This window comes from Python bivittatus, unplaced genomic scaffold (genome assembly GCF_059951505.1).
Source record: "Python bivittatus isolate LINGU-HERP-01145 unplaced genomic scaffold, Pbiv_v1 ctg000480_np1212, whole genome shotgun sequence".
In the NCBI taxonomy this organism is placed as follows: Eukaryota; Metazoa; Chordata; class Lepidosauria; order Squamata; family Pythonidae; genus Python; species Python bivittatus.
The window spans coordinates 25,024,808-25,040,545 of NW_028277075.1; the positions used below are offsets into that span (position 1 = coordinate 25,024,808).

At 40.9% G+C, this 15,738-nt stretch overlaps 1 protein-coding gene across 1 annotated transcript in view; it reads right to left on the reverse strand.

Moving 5' to 3' along the window:
* The window catches only part of LTK (leukocyte receptor tyrosine kinase), a 111,345-nt gene that overhangs the window by 68,189 nt on the left and 27,418 nt on the right, over positions 1–15,738 (reverse strand). Inside the window, exon 2 of the mRNA XM_088145484.1 lies at positions 1,631–1,669. Coding sequence (XP_088001610.1) covers positions 1,631–1,669 — 39 coding nt within the window. The remainder of the gene's footprint in view (positions 1–1,630; positions 1,670–15,738) is intronic.

The following is a 15,738-nucleotide window of genomic DNA, read 5'->3' on the forward strand; positions in this document are numbered from 1 at the left end:
GGAACAACAGGCTCCAGCTGAACCCTGGTAAGACGGAGTGGCTGTGGGTTAATGGCTCCTCTGTATCTGGGATGTTGTCATCGTTGGTGCTGGATGGGGTAGCACTGCCCCAGACAGACCCAGTGCATAATTTGGGGGTCCTCCTGGACTCATGGCTCCTGCTCGAACAGCAGGTGGCAGCCATGGCCAGGAGGGCTTTTGCACAGCTTCGGGTTGTGCACCAGTTACGCCCCTTCCTGGATCGGGATGCCCTTTGAAAGGTCACTCATGCCCTTGTTATCTCCCAGATAGACTACTGCAATGCGCTCTACATGGGGCTACCCTTGAAGAGTATCCAGAAGCTTCAGCTAGTCCAGAATGCAGCCACGTGAGCTATTTTTGGGATCCGAAGAAGGACCCATATAACACCTTTGCTCCATGAGCTGCATTGGGTACCAGTTTCCTTCTGGGTCCAATTCAAGGTGTTGGTTATCACCTTTAAAGCCCTACATGGCATGGGGCCAGGCTACCTGAGGGACCGCCTCGCCCCCACGATTTCAACCCGTCCCACCCAATCTCACAGAGAGGGCATGCTCCAAACCCCCTCGGCAAAAGAACTCCGACTAGCAGGGTCCAGAAGGCAGGCCTTCTCTGCTGTAGCCCCCACCCTTTGGAACATCTTGCCCCCAGAGGTGAGACAGGTTCCCTCACTCCCGGCCTTTCGGAGCGACTTGAAGACCTGGCTCCGCCATCTGGCCTGAGGCGGGGAGGGAGGTTGTCAGAAATGGGGTTGGCTAGCCCCCTAGAGGCCTAGTGGGGCTTCCATCAGCCTCTTGGATTTTTTTCCTCTTCTTTCCATTTGTGTAGATGTCTTTTTATAAATTTTATTACGTATTTATTTGTTTTAATTTGATGTAAACTGCCCAGAGTCCCCCATTGCGAGGGGATGGGTGGGGATAAGTCTATGTATAAATAAATAAATAAATAAAATAAAATACTTCAGAGGAAGAGAAGAACTTATTTAAGCATCATTAGTCCCAAGCAAAAAGGGCATATCTGTATCATTCCTATTATTTTTATATCTAGATATTCTTCAATATCTAGAACTCACACCTTGCAATTATAGCTGTATTATCCCAATTGTATCCAGGTTGTGACATAAAGGAGAAATGCCCTGAAGAGGAGGGGAGCTTGAGGAATTAGTTGTATATGCAGATTGATCATTCACATTCCACCTCCCAAACCTCCTTTCTTCTGAAGCATTTCATGCCTCAGTGACATGTAGGCACTAAATAAACCGTGGGCCTTCTCGTTTGTATTGCATGTTATATGAAGAATGCATGTCATATGGATTCTGGCTTGAAACAAAACAAACCTCCTAATAATTCTTGATTTTTTTTAAAAAAAAATGTTTTCTATTACATAGGATGTGTGTTCCATTCAGCTGAACTAATGTGGAGCCACAAATACATGGGGTAAGAAAAGATTTTCTAAAGCTGCATTCATCAGAATTACTATAAAGAATTCATCAGATACTTTATAGTAATACAAGAACAGCAGAGGGAAAGCACCGTGAATATATACACCAAAGAGAAATGATTGCAAGATTAGTAATATTACTACTACTACTACTACTACTACTACTAATTACCTGTTTGCCTTGTCCAGCTCTTTTCCCGAGTGACAGCTGCTGCAGAAAATAAATAAGACTTTATTGGGACAAAATATTTATTGAACAACTTGATCTAAAGATTAACACTGCCAGTATATCACTGCTTAGGATCAAGAATGGTGAAGAACAAATTATGCTTTTCTACAGTTCTTGCAAATTTAATTACAAGTACTTCTTTATACACTTTGTAATTTATTTATGGAACATGCTGTCGTACATGTCTGGAAAAGACTGTTTAAGATTCAGAGAAAATACCCAACTGCTGTGGAGCAAATAGTGAGAAACCACTGCTTTCCTGTCAGGCTTGTGGGTTCCCAGAAGCATGTGGCTTGCTCCATCTGGAAAGAGGATGTCAAACAAGGTGGGCCCCAGACTGATCCGATCCATAGGGCTGCGCATGAAAGAGAAAAGCTGTTTTGTTTTGTGCTTGGAACAAAACAGGTCTGCTAAAAATAGTTCCTTGAAACCCCAAGCTGGCTGTGTCCCATTGCAATGACACTTAGAATGGCTCAGTGTTTTGTCCTCACTTCGAAACAAAACCCTTTCAACACCGACATTTCGTTTTAACCTTGGGAGCATTTAAAATGGTCCATTCTGAGATCAGAATGGTTTCACGGTTTGAATGGACTATTTCAAGATAATTTTCTATGACTGCTCAAAATGGCCAGGTTTTATTACAGTCTTGAACAAAGTCTTGAAACACACATGTTTTGTTTCAAGCTCAGAATGCTTGAAATGGTCTATTTCAAGCCTGACACGTTTTTTCCACATCTCTGCACTTTAAGTTATTCATGTATGAAATAAATATAATTCTTTCAGAAGGCTTGGTTGAATGGGAAAGAATGCATCAACTACGTAACGGTAACACAGCTTATATCTCTTATCATCCTAAGGCTAGATTTAATAGATATTTATCTAATCCTACATACAAAATCTGTATCTCCACCAGATGTAGGTGCACTGAAAGCACTGGTTTAAAATACTTATTCAGTTCACTAGTTGTTCATTCACCTGTTCCCTCAGCCCTACAGGCCTATGACAGTAGCACTTGTAGAGTCCTTGGGGTTCTCTGAGCTGGGTTGTTTTCTTGCAGACGTTTCATTACCCGACTAGGTAACGTTATCAGTGCTAGAAGGGAGTGAGCTTTGCTGTCTGTTTATAGACAATAGCTTGCCCTATCAGTGTTGGAAGGGGTGTTGTTTTTTTACATGGTAGTTCCTAGATTAAGCTGTTGTTTGCTGATTGATTGTTTGTCTGAGTTGGTAGTTCCTTGATTAGGGTATTGTTTACTGCTTGATTGTCTGTCTGGTGCTAATCCTGGTGTTAATCCCTCTTTAGCTGGGTGTTGATTGCTGGTGAGGAGGTATTCTGGTCTTTTTGTTTCCTTTTTAAAGGAATCTGAGTGGCAAAAATGATCCCTTTGTGCAGGGATCTTTAAAGGGGGCAACCAGCATATTGAATTGGAGCTAGAAGCAAAGCAGTAACCAGTGCAATGACTTACGATGAAATGTGGGCTTGACTCAGAGAAGGGACAGGGGAATGCTGAGCAATTACAGAAAAAATATGAGTCCTGGGAAAGTAGAAAGCATAAGTTGAAATAGAGAGGGGTTTTGGCAGGCTTTCAGGATTCTGTTCGATATTCCTAATTGCTTTAAAGTAAATTTGAAGACTCCTAGCAACTCCTTTTTCCTGACCTTGCCTACCTTGAAGGGTTGACAACAATCTTGAAAGCCTTTCTACTCTCAAAGAGACTGTGGATTTTGCCTTTTAACTCTAGAATAGGGCATCAGATCTTCAATGCATCCCTCTCTCTGCAGAACAAGTGATAGAGAACATTCACGCACTGCAACTTGTCCCCCAGTTCCATCTGAAATACCCAAGCAAGACCTATCCCCCTGAACTGTCTTCCGATTTGTCAGACAATGATAACCAGGAAAACCTCTTGCTTCCTGCCATGTAAGTTTCTCCATTTGCTGTTGTCAGACAACAAGAGAGCGGGGAGCACATTCTAGCTTTGCCTAAATCTTCTGTGTCAGACTTGTCCATTGATCTTGACAAGCTGCTTGTCCATCTTTGGACACAAGGGCGGCGGGCAGGCAAGCCAGTGTGATGGAAAGTGGGTTTGACTCTGAGAAGGGGGAAGGGAATGCCAGGCTGTTACAAAAAGATATGTGAGTCCTGGTAAAGTAGAAAGTATGAGAAAGAAACTCAGAAAAACTCTGCCTTGATTCTGTTGGATATAAGTAGAGAGGGGCTTTGATAGGCCTTCAGGATTCTGTTTCAATACCCTAACTGCATTAAAGTACACTCCAAGACAACTAGAGATGTCTGCTTTTTGACCATGCCAATCTTGAAGAGCTGACACAATAGGTGTAATGCTGCTGAATCTGCTATCTTCAATTAGCTGACAGGCCCTGCATTCTGTAGAACTTGACGCTTCCAAGTCGTCTTCATAGGCAGCCCCATATCATTGATACATAAAGTGACAAGGAAATGAGTCACTGTTGCCAGGAATCTTGGTCCTAATAGGCCTGTAACTAACATATCAGCCCAAACTGGGCAAAAGTCCTCTTGGCCATGGCCTCCACGTACTGCTCTAGCAAGACTTACGAGTCCAGGAAGACCCCCAAGTTACAGATCTACCATTTTAGGTGGAGTGCAACTCCATCCAGAGGCAATGATGGAACCATGCCTAGGATAGACTGATTTCCATCAAACAATTTAATCTTGTAGTGATTTAATATGAGTTTGTTTTGATCCATCTAGATCCTTAACAGAATTTCAGCTACATCCATAGTTATAGCCACCATGGCCTTAATCACTCTTCACTGTATTTCTCTTCACCATTTCTCTAGGCATCTCTTCACTTGCTTCATCTCCTATAGCTTCTCAATAAATCAAAAAGCTCACTGGTTCTGAGAAGGAGGAAAAGCTGCTTGGGGGCAATTTTGTGCAATGCCCTTGTTATCTCCATATACTACAGACTGGTCAGAAATGTGACCTCCATAATTGATGGGAAATTCTCAAGCCCTTTAGAAACCCAAAGCTCTTATTTTAGCCTTGCTTCTGTCTCCCTAGTTGGCTGGGAGAGAAAGAAGGTGACAGCAGCAATACCAATGGAAGTTGCATTCACTTCATGCTGTCCTAGTCAGGGGATGCAGGTCTGATGGTGGGGTGAATGTGTTCCCTTGCAATTCTCCACTTACCAAAAATTAAAAAGGAATTGCTCCTTTGGAACTCCAAATACATGCAAATTATCTGACTTTCAAGTCACTATCCTACCTAGACCACTTTAAAATATTTTAAATTTGCTAAACTAGAGCCATGGTGAGACCATGGCTGAAGCTGGAATCATCCCAGGATAGAAGAGCTGACTGAAATACTGTACCTTGAGGCACCCTTCATTATGCCTTCTGCTCTGTGTACCTTTACCTACACACACACACGCAGAAAACTATGCAACACTTACTCAGACAAGGAGCAAATAATATTTTTGAGATTTTCTTCTAATTCCTAATTTTTTAAAAAATACATTATACACTTCCAACAATATAAGAACAAACATGCATACATTAATAAATAAATATGTTATGCCACATGATAGAATAACAATAGGGGCCAGGTATGGTCACTGTAATAGTAATAGTTTTGCTTCATCAGATCCCAGCCCAATATGCTTTTCAGTAACTTCCAGATCAGATAACTTGTTTACCCCATAATTCAAAGATAAACAAAAATACCAGGAAAAAGAAAAGCCAGCATATGTGCTCCACTTTTGAACTATCTATGGAAGCATGTTTGCAAAAATCTTTGCCTTATCCTACCATTCTAAAACTTCCTCTTGACAAAAGAATTGTAAAATGCAATACTGTGTTATGGATCTATAAAAGCTAACCACGACAGGATTGTATTTCTGTAATTAATGGAAGCAGAAACTCACATGATAAATTGTTTTCATCTCCTATTTGTATTCTGACTGCAGTGCAAAACAGGAAATTCTCTATAAATGCAGCTGTAGAGTACTCTTGCTCAGCATTGTATAAAATGTTTAACAAATGTAAAATATTTCTACAAAGCAAACTGTATCCAGGGCAATTCATCCTGAAGATCTTTGTATCCTTTCAATTTGCATCTATTTCTATAACGTGCTATTTATCAGCACTTTCAAGCTGTTTAATTTTTTTTTTCCATGTGAATCTACCACTAATGCTTTTAACTTGACCAATTTTGGGGTGCAAGGAATTCAGCTTCTGTGTCATCTCTGAATTACTCTGTTTTGAAATGTATGAATTCAATAGTTCTAGGAGACTATTTAGAACTGGAGATTTTAAAGGCAAACTCCTCTGTAACCAAATTAATCAGTCTCTGTAACTGTATCAGGTTATCCAGTGATTTCTTCAACCTCCCCCTCCTCCTCTTCAGCAGTTTTAGTTTGGTGTGTTTTCTGATATAAAGGACAGTGTGAAAGATTTTGCCTCCGTCTCCTCATCTTTGGACCCATAATTAATCACAGCAGAGCAGTTATTCAAAGAGAGAAAGGTAAACAAAAAAGATTGCCACAAGAGTTTGGTCAGAAACCAGTTAGAGGGAAAGACGGCAGTCTAAGCTCAAAATCACAGCTCAGAACATTACGGTTACAACTGGAAGCCCAGCCATCCTGAGTCTGTATCACCATACTGCATATACCTCCGGTAGTGAGATGCAGGCAACAATATGTTCGCTTGCAAGCTAGTCTCTAGATTAGAGGTTATAGTTTGCAGAGAATAGCATGAGGTTGCTTGGGGTAAACTGGGCTTCAATTGTACTTGTAGCATACTGACCAAACTCTGCTAAAATGGATTGGTATTATATGAGGGGATTTCCTGTGAATGACCCACATTTTTAAATTAACATCTTGAAGAGCGGCTGCTTAGACAAGCTAGCTCTTCCTACTTACTCTTGTGAGCTATGAGATAACAAACTTTCTGCTCTAACCCCAATTTGATAATAATTTCCCTGTTTTGTCTTAGTAGGTGCCCAATACCTGCTAGACCCTTGATCGTCACTAATACATCACCTTCCCTGCTGATGGCTAAACTAAGCAACTCCAGGGGTGGTGGGGGGAGAGAGAAGTCGAAGGGCTATAAAACTTGTTCAAGAAAAATAATCCCTTTGCAAGTTGAATTCCACAGAACACTGTCCTTGCCACTCCAGGCTCACCATGGCAGTTTGGGGAGGGACCCCTGGTGCTGTAAGTAATTAATGGGAATAATTTTAATAAACATGATTCAGTTTATGGCTCTCCTGGCGTCCCCTTTAGTGTCATGCTTCCATATCCATCCTGCAAATTCTAAATCAGCCAGCAACACAAGAAATTCTGAAAACAGGGGATTCTTTTGGGAAATGGTACATACCCCCAGCAAGGAATATATTGTTATCTTCCTTATGTTTCCAGGGAGATTTTTATTCTAGAAAAAACTTAACAAATTTACTTATTTCTTAACTTACCACTTAACTCTTACTAAACCTATACTATATATTATACTATACTTATACTATTTATATGTCTATTCCTACCTGTGTATCTCAATCCTAAAGAGTCCTAGAAACAGTCATTTTCTCCTTTGTTGCCTGAGCTATAACAAAGTCTTTAGCCTCCTTGAAAATAATTGGCTTCTGTTGCTGCTGGCTGCCATTCTGATTTGTTGCTGAAGTGTTAGCTTTACAGCCGTTCACTCTGAATTGGCAGGGAGTGGTGGGGAAGAAGGTGCTTTACCAGCTGCTGGCTGGCTGTGGGCTATCAGCATCTCTGCCAAAGTGGAGTGGCTACCAGGCTCTGCTTCCCCTTTCAGCTCTTCTGCTGTTGGCTGACTAGAATCCATACCCATTCCTCCTTCACTCTGTGCTATACTGTGCTTTATCCTGGTGGCTTACTTGCAATTTCATTCTCTTTGTTCTTCCACACAACAATATTTAGCCTGCAGTCATTTATCGTTCCAAGATGTTTCTGACACATCCTATTGCTAAGCGAGATACCCCATCCTACATTTGTCAATTTGACTTCTGTTGCATAAGAAATGAATTTTGTATTTCTCACTGTTAAATTTCTTTCTATTGTATTCAGCCCATATTTCTAAACTTTGGATGTTATCACTGTCTTCCAGGTATTACCTATCTGACCCAATGTTGTGTCATCTGCCAATATCATAAGTGTTGATAACCACTCTGAATATGATTGTCAAACCAACTCTGTATCTACTGAATTATTTGTATACTGTCCTGGGTCTATCAACCTGACTGCATCTCTCTAGGTGTCCTTTTCCTTTTGCTGCATTCAATTGGCCATTTTCTTTTAATGAAGAATTGAGAGTTCCTATGGTTTTCAGGAATCACAGGCTTCTGCCTGTTGCCTAAAATTGTGACTTAATGAGATTCAACATCTCTTCAGGGTTGCTATTAAAAATAGATAGCTCATGCAGTGCCTTCTGTAACAAGCAACAATGATATCAAAATGATGAGCTAGCAAATGAAGCAATTACATAAAAATATAATGATGCCTGATGCAAGTATTTAAATTCAGAGCCAGATTAAATATATCCCAGGGTTTAAAAGAACTAGTAGAGATGAATGCAGAACTGTTAACTATAATCTTTGAGAATTTGCTCTGATGAGGTACCAGAACAATGGAGGAGAAAAAAGAGAAAGAGGAGGATCTGGGACATGATAGATCTATCATTTTGATACCTATAATGGGCAAGGTCCTCATTAAACAGGTATTTGTGAACACTGGATAAAAATGCAACAATTAACAAGAGCCAGCATGAGTTTGTTACAAACTGGTCATGCCAGACTAATCTTATCTCCTTTTTTGATAGAGTTACTAACTTAATTGATTAAGGAAATGCCATGGGCATAGTGTATGTTAACCTCGGGAAAGCATTCAACAAAGTCTGTCGTGATGGTCTCATTAATAAAACTGGTAAAATATGGGCTCGATGATTAAACGAATTCATAAATGGCTGAATGACCACACTCAGGGAGTATTTATAAATGGCTTACATCAATAGTATTGAATGGAATGCCACAAGGCTTTATTCTGGGCCCTGTTCAACATTTTTATTAATGATCTGGATAAGGGGACAATTATCAGATTTACAGATGATACAAAACTAAGAAGAATGGTAAAGATTCAAAAAGTTGTAGACAGGCCTGAACTGTAGACAGGCCCAAATGAACAGAATGAAATGACCAAGGTTATACAAAGTCCTGCATCTTTATGTAGATGAGAAGTGAAAAATGAAAGATACAACAGTAGGATGGAAGAAACCTAGATTAGCAATAGTACATCTGAAAAAGATTTGGGTGTTGTACATTACAAGCTGCACACGAATCAATAGTGTGGTGTAGCTGCCAGAAAGACAAAAAGTATTTGGGGATGTGTTAAAAGGAGCATAAAGCCAGATCATAGAAGTAACTGTCCCGCTTTACTCTGCCTTGGTCAGGACCCAGTTGAAATACTGAATCCAGTTCTGAGCATTCCAGTCTAAAAAGAGTATCTACAAACTGGACTGAGTTTAGAAGTGTGCTACCAAGATGATGAGAGGACTGGAAGCCAGGTCTTGTGAAGAATGGTTAAAGAAACTGGTATGTTTAGCTTACAGAAGAGAAGACTGAGGGGAGATATAATAGTTGTCTATAGAGACAAATAAAGGATTGTCCTGTAGAGGACTAAGATGTTTTCTACTTTCCTAGCTCTGTTTTTGTTTGTTTATTTCTAAAGACACTCTCAAACAAAGCTCTGGGATGCAACCACCACAATTTTTATTTTCTATAAATGCCTAGAGGCCTACGTAGTAGTAAATTTTTTTATTTCATGTGTACTTATATCTAAGCATAGTACAGGCAAAGCACTAAAATATAATATAAACCAATATCAACAATAAAGCTATATAATAATCAGTATAAAACATTTCCTATGCCAGCTCAAACAGAAGATTAATCTATATTGATTTATGACAGCAACAGAATTCTTCTGGCTTCATAAAGCTCCTGAGAAAACAAGTGTTAAAGATCTTTTTTAAGCTTCAAGGTATTGAACTCCAGGTATATGTAATGGTATGTGGTAAAGACTTTGGGAGACTGGGCAAAGAGACACTGTCAAGGGAATGGTCAGATAAGAGACGCATGGCCTGCAACCGGATAGTGGGCGGGGCAAGAGGCTCAGAAAAGACCCTCCCTAGTTTCACCATGGGTCCACTTTTCCTTTCCTAGCTAGCTACTACCGGCTCAAATCCCATCCCTATATAGATGAAAATTAGATTTTTTTGTGCCAGCATGCATGACTTTGCATTTTACTTACTCTGAACTGCATTTGCCACTTTGAAACCCTTTCACCCAGTTTAGAAGGACCCTTTTGCATCTGGTCACAATTCCTTTTTGATTTTACCCTCCTGAATACTTGGGTATCATCAGCAAATGCAGCCACCTCACTGCTCAGCTGTAACTCCAGATTATTTATATGCAAATTAGAAAAGCACCAGTCCCTTCATTGATCCATGGGGACTAAATATCCCCATCATCCAACAGCCCAAAGACATATAGCCTCCCTGATCAGATTCCAATTCTGAATATATCTGAATAATTGTTTGGTGTTTGCCTCAATGTTATTTGCCATGATGGTATCTCAAATCTCTTCTTTTCTTTCTTTTCTCATTTCTCTCTCTCTTTATCAACTGTCTGAAGACCACTGTTATTCTTCTAGACAAATTCTTGTAACTTGAGTAGCTGTTATTCTAAATTCCCCAAGAAAGCTTTCTTTTTAAATACCTATTTCCTTAATGTTCTTTCTTTATTATACACATTTCCATAACGTTGGCTTCCTTAACATAAATATTCTTGTAAACTCATTCACAGTTGCCAGAGTGCCAGACAGCAGCACCAAGAAGGGTAGGAGTTGGAAGAGGTGGAAAAAACACCAGAGATATTGAAAGAGAGCATAGCATGGAGGCTTCTGCCAGAGCAAATAAATCAGCAACACGAGAGGCAACCAAGGCCCACAGCTGTGACAGCCAGAGAGAGAGAGAGAAAGAGATGCCAGAAGACCATATCAAAAGAGCTGGTAGAAAGGTCTGGGATCTTGACGTAGACAATAGAATAGAGAAGGATGAATAAGGATCGAGTAATGCTAAGAGATAAACTAGGACACAGGTTAAAAGTAAACAATAGAATGAATTGGTAGGCTAAGGAAATAGGCAATAAAGAAAGATGCTGGAGATGAATTATCCCTTTAGTATCACTGGCATAGTCATCATTTCATACTGTGCAGGAGAAGGTGATGGTAAACTATTCCTGTATTTTAGCAGGAAAACCACACAGATAGACATGATAAAGTGATGGATGATATAGTGCCGGATGATGGTACTCAACATGCTACTAACAAAGAGCTAATGATCTTTTGGAGTATTAATTGTGTTTATGACATGCCTAGATTAAAGCCTTCTGGACATGTAGTTGCTGATGATGTCATGCAGTAAAAGAAAATCTGAAGCTGCACAGTAGGAACATGAAGCATAAGAAGCATGAATATAGGAAAGCTCAACACTGAAAAATAAATGAATCGACTACACTTTGACATCCAAGGCATCAGGGAACTGAAATGGGCTGGAATTGGGAAACTTCAGTCAGAAGATAATACTGTTTATTACAGGTAGTCCTCGACTTATGACCATTCATTTAACGACTGTTCAAAGTTACGACAGAGCTGAAAAAAATGACTTATGACTGGTCCTTGCACTTACAACCATTGCAGCATCCCCGTGGTCATGTGACCAAAATTCAGGCATGTATTTACGACAGTTGCAGCTTCCTGGGGTCACGTGATTGCCATCTGTGACCTTCCCAGTGGGCTTCCGACAAGCAAAGTCAATGGGGAAAACCGGATTCGCTTAACAACTGTGTGATTCGCTTAACAACTGCAGAAAAAAAGGTTGTAAAATTCGGTGCGACTCACTTAACAGCCTCATCACTTAGTGATGGATGTTCTGGTCTCAACTGTGGTCATAAGTCGAGAACTACCTGTATTCAGGAAAGAAAAAACAAAAAGGGAATGGTGTTGCTTTCATAGGCTGGAAGAATATAGCAAACACAGTACCTGGGTACAATGCAGTCAGTGACTGAATAATATCAATTAGACTTCATGGACAACCTTTTAATATGATGGTTATCCAAGTTTATGCTCCAACCACTGGTCTAGAAAAAAAATCTTTATGGTCAAGGACAATCTGAAATTGACAGAACAGGCAAGCAAATATGCTGCTTGCAGTTAGAATGCCAAAGTTGGAATTAGTAAGGAAGAAAACATAGTAGGAGTATATGACCTAGGAAATAGAAATGAAGCAGGAGAGCGACTTGTTAATTTCTGCCAACTGAATGATTTCTTCATTGCTAACGCGTTCTTCAAACAATCAAAATGATGCCTATACAGTTGGTCCTCACTTAACAATGGTAATTGGAACCACCAACTCTGTCATTAAGCAACACAGTCATAAAGTGCAACATCACGTGACTGCACCAACTTACTACAGCAGTTGCAGCAGTCCCAGTTGTCATTGTTAGGTGAATCCCATGCAGTTGCAGCATCCCGTGGTCACATGATCACCATTTGCAACCTCCTGCCAGCTTCCCCACTGACTTTGCTTGTCAGAAGCTGGCAGTGAAGGTCACAAATGATGATCACGTGACCACAGGATGCTGTGACCATTGTAATTGCGAGTTGGTTGCCAAAGTGCAAAGTGCCAAAGTGCAAGCACATGACTGCAGGGATGCTGTGATGGCTGCAACTACGAGGAATGGTCATACGTCCCCCTCGTTCAATGCTGTCATAACTTCAGATGGTCACTGAATGAGTGGTCCTTCAACAAGGACTACCTATATATATGGATATCTCCAGACAGAGCACATAGAAATCAAACTGACTATATTATTAGTACAAGGATGTAGAAGAACTCCATTATAAGAGCAAAGATGTGGCCAGGTCTGACTGTGGGACAGATCATGAACTGCTCATGTACAGTATTCATGAATCTCATTGATAGGGTACCAGAGGAATTGTGGAATGAAATTAAAGAAGTTGTGAAAGTTGTGAAAAGAGACTGCCAAAAAGCAAAAAACCAGAATAAACCAAACTGGATGTCAGAAAAGGTGGTGGACCTTGCTAGGGAAGGAAGAGAAGCCAAAGCCAAGAAAGACAATGATCTCAGCAAGGAACTCAAAGAATTGCAGAGAGATATTCAGAGATGTTAGAAGAGGCAAGAAATTCTGCATAGTATGGAAGTCAACATTCGATATACCTTAGAAAATATTCCCCATTTACAAGAACCTCTAGTACTTTTAGAAACTCTTCAAGCTCAGAGATATTTCCAAAATGACAGCAAAGCCCATTTTTCACTTGACGCAGCATTTCAAACATGAAGTCATTTAAATCCAGAGGTTTTCCACCTGCCTAGCTACAATCATTAGGATAAAAATAGCATTTTTAGTGCATGGGTATTGTTACCAATCCACTCTTATGAAGAAAAGATAAAAAGAAAATTAAACTTTTAAAGAATTCAAAGATTACCTGATGCTGATTACCAGATGCTATAATAATCTATTAACTATAACTAATCTAGATCAAAGACTCTGGTTGGGAATCTACAGGACTGAAATCTAATGCAGACAAGATGTTGTGGGTTAGAAATGGATATAAAGCCTTGTTACAGGTCATGGTCTTACGTTAGAGCTGACACAGACATTTGATACCCTTCCGGGCATCGTATTTCAGGACACTAAGACAACCATATTACTCTAGGACCTTGAGGCTGTACCCCGGAGACTGGGAATTTTGCACTCTCGTAAGTAATCTGCTCACTTAAGGCAAAGCAACCTAGCCTTTGTTCTCTCAAACCCACCACAGCCCTTGGCATACCTCAAAGGTCTATCTCTAAAGAGAGAGGGCCTCTTCAAAATAGTATGGGCAGGAAGACAGGCAACAGAAAGGAAGAATCAGTGGAAGCCAGCTGTCTTGTAGTCCCCACTTTCCTGAAACACAAGTGCAGCATTGGTTGCAACAGATGATATGGAATGAAAGCTAGCAAAAAGAAAAATGTACTTCTAAAATCAAGTCAATGGCAGATCTGGCCAAAGTTACATAATCAATTGTCTCCACATATATTTCAAGGTCTCCCTGGCCAAAGAGGAAGCAGTCTTTCTCTCTCTCTTTCTTGCCTGCAATTTTAGACTGCATTTTTTAACAAAAGTGACCTGGTTAAGACTTGGCTGTAAAGTAACCCAGTAAACAAAACCTGATCTGCAGGAGGTCAGTCACCTACAGCAGAGTTAGTCCATGATTCATTCAGAGAGTTCAGACCAAAGATCTAGTAGCAGGCAAAGTGAAAAAAGAAAAGAAAAACCTGGCTCCCAGCCACAGAACACTCACAACTAGGGTAAACAGGAAGATAATATTTCTAGCACCTAGGACTCAGAAGCTTTTGAGTGCCATCCAAGGTTCAGCTGCACCCTTATAAAGGTACAAAGGTACAGTGGTACCTCGGTTCACGAACTTAATTCGTTCCACGATTCTGGTCGCGAACCGAATTGGTTGCGAACCGAATCAAATTTCCCCATAAGGTTCAATGTAAATAAGGTTAATCTGTTCTGAACCATATGTATATTTTTTTAACCACAAAAATATGAAACAATACAGTACAGTACAGTACAGTACAATACAGTATGAAGAGAGAGAACACTAACCTTGCTTGAGGCGACTTCTGGCATGGAGGACAGGAAGGTGGGTGGGGGGATGGTTATTGTCTGGAGGGAGAGTCCCCCTCCAAAAGGACATTGGGGAGATTTCCTCCAGGGGTGTCCTCTCTTTGTCTCTTAGCTGCAGGCTCAGTTTTGGTGAAAAATCTGTCTAATGTCACTTGTTTTTTTCTGCGCTGCATAACCCTCTGGAAATGAGAGACCACGTTATTGTTCATCAGATTCAACACTCTGTTCATTACAGTTATGTTGGGGTGGTGCTTCTCAAATAAATCCTGGCACTCATTCCATTTTTCCATAATGGATTTTATCACATCACTGCTAACCTCCTCCCTGTCTTCCTCTTCCTCAGTGGAATGCTCCTCAACAAGCGCTTTCAGCTGCTCACTCTGGAGTTCAGCAAGTTGTTCCGTGGTCAGCTCCTCCTTATGGTCCTCAACAAGCTCCTCTATGTCTGCACCATCAACATCCAGACCCATACTCTTGCACATGGACACAATCTCTTCCATTACCTCTGCATCAGACCCTTCAAAGTCACGTTCAGTGACACATTCTGGCCACAGTTTCCTCCAGGCTGAGTCTAAGGTCCAGTACATGACATCTTCCCAGGCTTTGTCAATGAGGTTGATGCAGTGGAGGACATTGAAATGTTTCTTCCAGAATTCTTTCAGAGTCAAGGATGTCTCTTCAGTGACATTAAAACACCTGGTGAAGAGCGCCTTTGTGTACAGCTTCTTGAAGTTGCAGATCACTTGCTGGTCCATGGGCTGCAGAAGAGGTGTTGTGTTGGGGGGGAGGAACTTGACCTTTATGAAGTCATACTCAGTGTCCATATCATCCACCAAGGCTGAAGGGTGTGCCGGGGCATTGTCCATCAGAAGAAGGCACCTTTCAGGCAGTTGGTTGTCAGAAAGATATTTTTTAATGGTGGGTGTGAACACCTCATGCAGCCATTCCATGAACAATTGCCTTGTGACCCAAGCTTTCGCATTGGCCTTCCACATGACAGGCAGTCTGGCCTTGTTCACATTGTGTTCCTTGAATGCACGAGGGGTCTGGGAATGGTACATCAGTAGTGGCTTAATCTTCAGCTCGCTGCTTGCGTTTGCACACAGCAAAAGGGTCAATCTGTCCTTCATGGGCTTGTGTCCCGGCAGTGCCTTTTCCTCCTGCATGATATAGGTTCTGTTCAGCATCTTCTTCCAGAAGAGCCCTGTTTCATCGCAGTTGAACAGTTGTTGAGCGACGTATCCTTCCGTCTTCATGAATTCCACGAATTCTTTCTTGTAGGCTTCTGCAGCGGCCTT